Source organism: Condylostylus longicornis, unplaced genomic scaffold (genome assembly GCF_029603195.1).
Source record: "Condylostylus longicornis isolate FDR11 unplaced genomic scaffold, ASM2960319v2 ptg000018l, whole genome shotgun sequence".
Lineage (NCBI taxonomy): Eukaryota > Metazoa > Arthropoda > Insecta > Diptera > Dolichopodidae > Condylostylus > Condylostylus longicornis.
The window spans coordinates 6,753,967-6,761,589 of NW_026577987.1; the positions used below are offsets into that span (position 1 = coordinate 6,753,967).

The 7,623-nt window shown below is 27.7% G+C and overlaps 1 protein-coding gene across 1 annotated transcript; it reads right to left on the reverse strand.

Annotated features, from left to right (window-relative positions):
- Positions 1-1,588: 1,588 nt before the first annotated feature.
- Positions 1,589-3,780, reverse strand: LOC129606435 (uncharacterized). Its single transcript, XM_055516767.1, has 2 exons — positions 3,763-3,780; positions 1,589-2,253 (listed from the first exon to the last, which is right to left on the reverse strand). The coding sequence occupies exon 2, from the start codon at positions 2,128-2,130 to the stop codon at positions 1,606-1,608; it is 525 nt and encodes a 174-aa protein (XP_055372742.1). The 5' UTR covers positions 2,131-2,253; positions 3,763-3,780; the 3' UTR covers positions 1,589-1,605.
- Positions 3,781-7,623: the final 3,843 nt, after the last annotated feature.

The following is a 7,623-nucleotide window of genomic DNA, read 5'->3' on the forward strand; positions in this document are numbered from 1 at the left end:
GGAACTTGGTTTTTCAAAATAATATATGTACATAAAAAATCATCTGTTGCGGGAAAATCACTTCGATTAACAAATATCGTGTTCATTCATCGTGTTGAGATTCAAAATAATAAATCGCCATGTACAATACCGGAAACTTTTTTGTTTTTGTACAAAAATATTCAATTAAAAATTTGTATAAATTGCAGAATAACACTAATTTACTCGAATACATGACCAATAATGTATAATAAAATGAGCAGTACGAGTATATAAAATTAGGTCACATTTATAATCAACTAGAAAATTTGATTTCATATTAGGGGAATAGTTTTCTAAGTATTCTAAGTCGTTTGGTTCTTCAAATACACCAGGTATGTATTTCAAAACTTTATGATCGTAAAAGCTTTTGAAAAAAAACAACATTATACACATATACCATAGTTGCTGCTACATCATATTATGTACAAATATCGACAATTTTCATATTCTGAAATAACAACGGTATAAAAAGCTTCTTTTATTTTAAGTGTTACTCGTTATTGGAATGTATAACAGTATACATATAAACAATATACATATATAAATAATCTATATTTCCAATGTAGATTTTGTTTATTTTGTACAATTTGTTCTATATCGTTAGCGGATCAGGTATGTATTCAATTTCTTCTTGAATACTCATTAATTGAATTCATGAAAAGAATTGTATGAAATGTGTCTCTTGCTTCAATGGCATTTCTTATCTATACCCTATATTTCTTGTATTTATTTTTTTAATAAAAAAAAAAACGAACAAACCTAACTTCGAATGCTTGATTCGGTAAGAAAGCTGTACAATTATAGCACCGCTTTCATAAGTATGCCGTCAACAAACTCGTGAAATAAAATGCTAACTCGTGAAAACATAGCAACACACTTTATTACTCAAGAAAATATACTTGTTAAAAAACAGCAAGGATGAGTTTGAGTGTGATTTTTTATTGCAATTAAAGTATTCTGAAAAATGAAAGCTTTTTAATAATCTTTGGTATTTGTACGATTTCTGTTCTGAATTTGTTACAATTTAAAATGTTAACAATTTTAGCTACACATACATACACGTACGTATGTATGTGCATATACATAGATCCCTGTATTAGAATGTAGAATAAACTCTTTGTAGATTTAAATTTTTTATTTTACAGTACCTCTTCTTCTAAAGAACCCTTGCTTCTAAATTCTAAACTTACCAGTATCAAAATCGTCTTTAACGAGCCTTTAAACTTTGTTATTAAATGCTCTACATTACATAACGAGTTTAAAATTTAAATTGTCAAAATCGTACGTTTTGACATTCGCATATGATTCAAAGTTTGACAATTTATAATAAAACTTACCAACTTTTTTACAATTTAAGCAGAAAATAACAAAAGAATTCCAACAAATGTAGTTTATGTTAAACAATATCAAATTGAATGCTTCATCGAAATTTCTGTATACAACAATATATAAGGCGACACTTCGTCTACCAATATGAAAGTGTCTAACAAAACTGTTAATAGCACGTTAATGGTACGAATAGTACATAATAATAACAAATAAACAATTCGAATTACTTTGTGTATGTAAAGTATGTATTTATTTTTATTTAACATTTTTTCTTATTTTCTCTCTTATGAAATCTGCAAACAAATGTACATTTTCAACGGAACATACTCCCTTATGGTCGTCACATCTTGTTAGTTCTCCATATTGTTTTCTTAAAACTTTTATGCTTGGACACCCATAATTTTCTAAATCCAATAAGAAAAACGAACGCTCTGGCATACTTCTTATAATCCAATTAAATTTTTCTTTCCCTTTACAAAAAACAACTCGCGATTTGAGTTTTTCTTCTAAATACTCATTAATATTACTCAATTCAGTTGTACCACGATCCCATGATATACCATGAAAATGCTTACTTAGCCATAAATTTTGTCTTCGAATATCGCGTGGTAGTTCCTTTAAGTCGTATGGCGCTTTTATGATAAATTTTGTTGCAGCATTGTTATTAATATCATCGCCCATTGCGCTACTGACTTCATTTTCTTCTAAAATTGCAATTTCCTTAGGAATAAATTCATTTTCCGAGCCACGAAAACCTTGTAAATCTATTATTAGTGCCATCTGTTTTTCTTTTTTTTTTGCAAAGAAATTAATTTTTATTTTGTTAAATGTTATTTACATTCTACTTATTTTTAAACAGATTGAAGAGAGTTTTCAGCTTTTTTGTTAAAGGTTTTCTGTAAACTAAAAATAAAATCTTGCTGAATACCAAAATATAAACGAAAATCGTATAGGTAATAATATTTTACTATAAAATAACATAAAACAAAAGAAAAACAAAATAGAAAAAATCTACAACCCACGTGTACAGTCAATACTTATATACTATGTCAACGTTACCAACAGGCAAATATTGAAGACGCTCAATAATATGTTGAAATTAAAGTCTATCGCGAAACTTTCTTTATTCAAAAATTATCAAAATTGTATTTTGAAAAAAAATTATACGAAAAGTATGTATAATGTTTGATACGCAGTATGGGAATAAAATTAAGTGTAGGTGTACAATTATTGGGGCGTGTCAGTGTATGCAACATGAATTTTACATAATACTAAAGTAAATTTGCATTTCGTACGGGAAATTTTCCAGTTTGTACCATATCTTTCCTTTTCTAATTAAATTATATGAATTAAATTATGGTATTTTACATTAAACCATCTGGCAACATCATGTAATTTTCTTTTTCACTCTCTTTAAATACTAGTATAAAAATATCAGTGGCTACAAAACAAAAAATTTACGCTACGCGTGGTATTTGTATGTTTTCTACTTTTATATTTAGTTTGTACTTGTGTTGTTTTCGATTCTAATAAATTTCTAAATTTGTATGTATATGTAGTCTATCAAAGTCATCTTCAGAATTTTGTGTTTTTTGTATTGTACGCAAGCTTTTTGTAAATATATCTGTTTATAAACATTTATACTGTACATAATATTCATGTTTCGTAAAATCATTCAATGTCAGACTTGTCTCATCTTGTCTATTCATAAATTTTTTAGTCATGCAATAACATGAGTATTCCCTATTTATTCTAATACAATTAAAATATTTATGTAGGTATTTGCATATGTACAAACATATATGTATAATATGTTTGTATGTACGTATACGATAATATTATGTATGAACTATATAATGTATGCATGAGTATTCCATATGTTCTCACATAGTTAGTTATTTTTTTTACTTTTCCGAAAATTTGCGAAATTTTACTTTTACTGGTTCATGAATAGTTCTTACATCCAGTCAAATTGAAAAATGGTTGTTTAAGTATAAAAGCAGAAAACAAATGTGTGTAAGGCATGTGTTGTATAACAACGTATGTATGTATATGAAATAATTTCAAAAAATAAAGTTATAAATGGCCAGGATTTATTTTTTATTAGACTCGCGTTGCTATCGTTTTTGCACAGATCTAAACTAAAAAAGGGAATTATCCTTCAAATAATTTGAAGGATAAACGCAACACCGCAGTAAACCTCAAAAAATATTTAATTTATCCGATCTGAGAAAATTTCCTTTAAAATTTCAATTCCTAGTTGGATTTGCAAATTTCTAAATATTTATACATATCTTATTAAAACTCATATGTACATATGGATTCGTTTATATAAGTATGTGCATATATGTATATATGTACATATATTATGTAGATTTATGTAGATGTCCATACACGCAAATAATTACTTACAAATGAATATGCTATCCACACAATGCAAAAAGGCAGCTGAGATCGTACTGATTAAGTTTTCAACTAAATATCCTTTTTGACGTATCCTTATTTTGAGAAAAAACCTCTCATAAAATAAAAATATACGCATGTACATAAACATATATATATGCTATACCTACATCTACATGATACATTGAGTGTTGAGTGTTGACATACATACATACATGCCATACAATATGTATATTTGTTTAAAATATGAGTGTAATTGGGATAATGTGTTGCTAATGATAAGTACATACACAAAGCAAGTAAACACAAGTTAACAAATATAAGTGTATAGGAATGCAACATTCAAGCAGAGTTTTGAATTTTGAGTCTGAAATATGAGTACTTTTTTTTTTCATATTCATTTCACCACTGCATGAATTAAAATACAGATACATAAACATGTGAAAAATATAAATTCATACATAGATTTTAAATAATTGTGGTGGGGTGCTTAACTTCTGTAAAATATTTTTAGTCATGCAGAAAACCTTAAAAAGTAATTTAATCAGACGAAAATGGTAGTCATAGCTTTCTTTATTAATGCATAAAGAAACCTATTACATAAAAATTAATGTTTTATTATTTTATAAATATAAAAATGGTGAATATAATTTGTTGAATTGAATTTACTGTACCGTTATTAAAATTTGTATAAATTTAGAAAACTAACAGGATATGTCCTGCGAACTCTCTTTCATATGTTTACGACTCTCTTTCAATTTTTTTTCTTCATCCTAAATGTATGCGACCTTTTAAATATTTTGGTGTATGAATGAAAGCAATTTTAACAATGTGATTATTAGATTGTTTTTAAGAGCATAAAACTTTTCACTTCAAACTTAGTAGTGAAAACGTATTTTTATACCCTGCACTTCGTGAAGGGTATATTAACTTTGGTATGGAGTTTGTAACTACTTGAAGGAGTCATCTGCGGTATGGACATATATATATATTCTTGCTCAACGTAAAATTTTGCGTCGATTTAGACATGTCCGTCCTTCCGTCCGTCCGTCCGATCGCACGATAACTCAAAAACGAATAATGCAACCGACACCAAACTTTCACAAGTTTTTTCTTTTGTGCCAAGGACGAACCCTATTGTTATTGGACTAATTCGGACAACGGGTTCGGGTAGCTGCCATACAACTCAAAGAGTTTATTTTAAATATTTCAAAAACTAATAAAGCTATAAATATAAAATTTTGTATACATGTGTCCAATTATATTCTACATATGCTCTAAAAATTATAATGGGATAGCTGCACCGGTTCGGGTGGCTGCCATACAACTCCAACAGCAAATTTTTTATATTCGGCAAAATAATGAAGTCAGATTCATGCAACTTGGCAGTCATGTGTCCAATTATAGGTTAAATATATTTCTGAAGTCTTACAGGAATTGCTTGACAGGTTCGGGTACCTGTCATACAACTCCGGAAGCTAATTTTAAATATTTCGAAAAATAATAAAGTCAGATTCATGAAACATGGCAGTTGTGTGTCGAGTTATACGTCAGATATATTTCTGAAGTTTTGGTGGAATTGCTTGACAGGTTCGAGTAGCTCGCATACAAGTCTAAAAGCTTATTTTAAATATTTGGAAAAATAATAAAGTCAAATTCATGGGACTTGGCAGTCGTGTGTCCAATTATAGGTCAGACATACTTCTTAAGTTTTGGTGGAATTGCTTGACAGGTTCGAGTAGCTCCCATACAAGTCTAAAAGCTTATTTTAAATATTTGGAAAAATAAAGTCAAATTCATGGGACTTGGCAGTCGTGTGTCCAATTATAGGTCAGACATATTTCTTAAGTTTTGGTGGAATTGCTTGACAGGTTCGAGTAGGTCCCATACAAGTCTAAAAGTTTAATATTTAAAATTTCTTAATATTTGGAAAAATAATAAAGTCAGATTCATGAAACTTGGCAGTTGTGTGCCCGATTATAGATCAGATATATTTGTGAAGTTTTGATGGAATTGCTTGACAGGTTCAGGTACTTGCCATACAACTCCAAAAGCTAATTTTAAATATTTGGAAAAATTATAAAGTCAGATTCATGAAACTTGGCAGTCGGATGTCCAATTATAGGTCAGACATGTCTGTGAAGTTTCTGTAGAAAAATTTCACAGGTTCGAGTAATTGCTACACAATAACGAAAGGTGCAGGGTATAATTCAATCGGTTTATACCGAATGAAACGTTTTTACTTGTTTAAAATTTGTTTAATCACTTATAACTTGTTCTTCAATATTGTGTAACAAGAATGTATAACGATTTTATTTTCAAAGCACAGAAAATAAAATCGTTATACATACATTAAAGAAAATGCAAAGCACAAAGGACAAGCAAAAAAAGTTTTTATTAACTGTAACAGAATCAATCAGCGAAATCAGTAGAATGCGAGGGCAAATAACCGATCGATTTAACTATTTCCTATATGGAATTTACAACATTTCTACTATCGTCTGTAGTAATTTCAAGAACATTAAAAACTTTTAATTAATGTACCCACAAAAATGTAAATTGCTTTTTAATGTACAAGTAAAATGTTTGAAATCCAATTTTTCTATAAAATTTTTTAAACTAATACAATTTTTTAAGCTAATTTGAAAAAGAATTGTTAACCATTATCTGAAATATGCAGATATGTCACAAATTGACTATATAATTTGGCAAGAACTAACTCAATCCGTCATAAGTGAAAATTTGGCAAGTTTTTCATATCCTTATATTAATAACGGTGTTTTTTAACGAAAATCGCTTCAGTCGAAACCTAGATATGAGAATACATATCTAAAATTTTTTAACATTTCCCATTAACCCATATTTGCATTGTGTTATGCAATCGGTAAAAATCAATATTTCTGAATATTCATTCTCTAAAAGACCTAATATAGCTCATATACAAGTCTGAAAATTCAAGCTATAGATGTTATTTCTGCGTAAAACTATTATTTCTGGCTTTATCAAAATAGGCTTTTAATACATAAACATAAACAGAACGTCAAATGAATAATGTCCAACTTGCCATGCCACATGTATAGCATCTATATGTTCAAATGCATATATATAAGATTCCCATGATTGTGTTTTTAAAGTCGTAATTCGTGATTAATTGAAAAGTTCGCATATTACAAAGTATAGACCCTTATCTTTCCGATTATAACTTTTCTCTACATGCTATTTCGAATATCTTTTGAATAGTTATGAATATTTTTTGAACATTTTTTGAATTTTTTTTTGATTTTTTGTTTCATTAAAAATCACATCTTATTGTCATAATTAAACCATAAAAACTGCTATTTAACATAAAAAAGCCTTTAAAATGCATGTTCCCATATTATTTTTTTTTTAATTTTGTTATGGTGATTATTACTAGAATTCATTTTAGTAGATTTTGTATATTCTATACGAATTATATGTGTTACATATTTCTGTTTAAATGTAAGAATTAAAAATGTTAATTCCAATTTATGTTTTTTTTTTTGTTGAATATTGTAAAAGAAAACTTAATGTTAATGCTCACTAATGCTCAAAAAAAAAATACATACATATGTTAATTTTATTGCCGAATATTTTAACACGCTGCTGGCATTTATTTTTCAATAGTTGATTTTTTTTTTTAAGGTGTATTCTATATACAATTATCATACATAATTTATTACAAAAATTTTAATATTAATAGACTGCATATAAATTAAACATAATGAAAAAAAAAACCAATACGAAATAAATTAAGTGATCTTAAGATAATAATAATAAGAAGTGTAATTTAGAGATTTACATAAAAATGTTAATAATTCTATTAAAATAAATATTTGAAAAATCACTAAG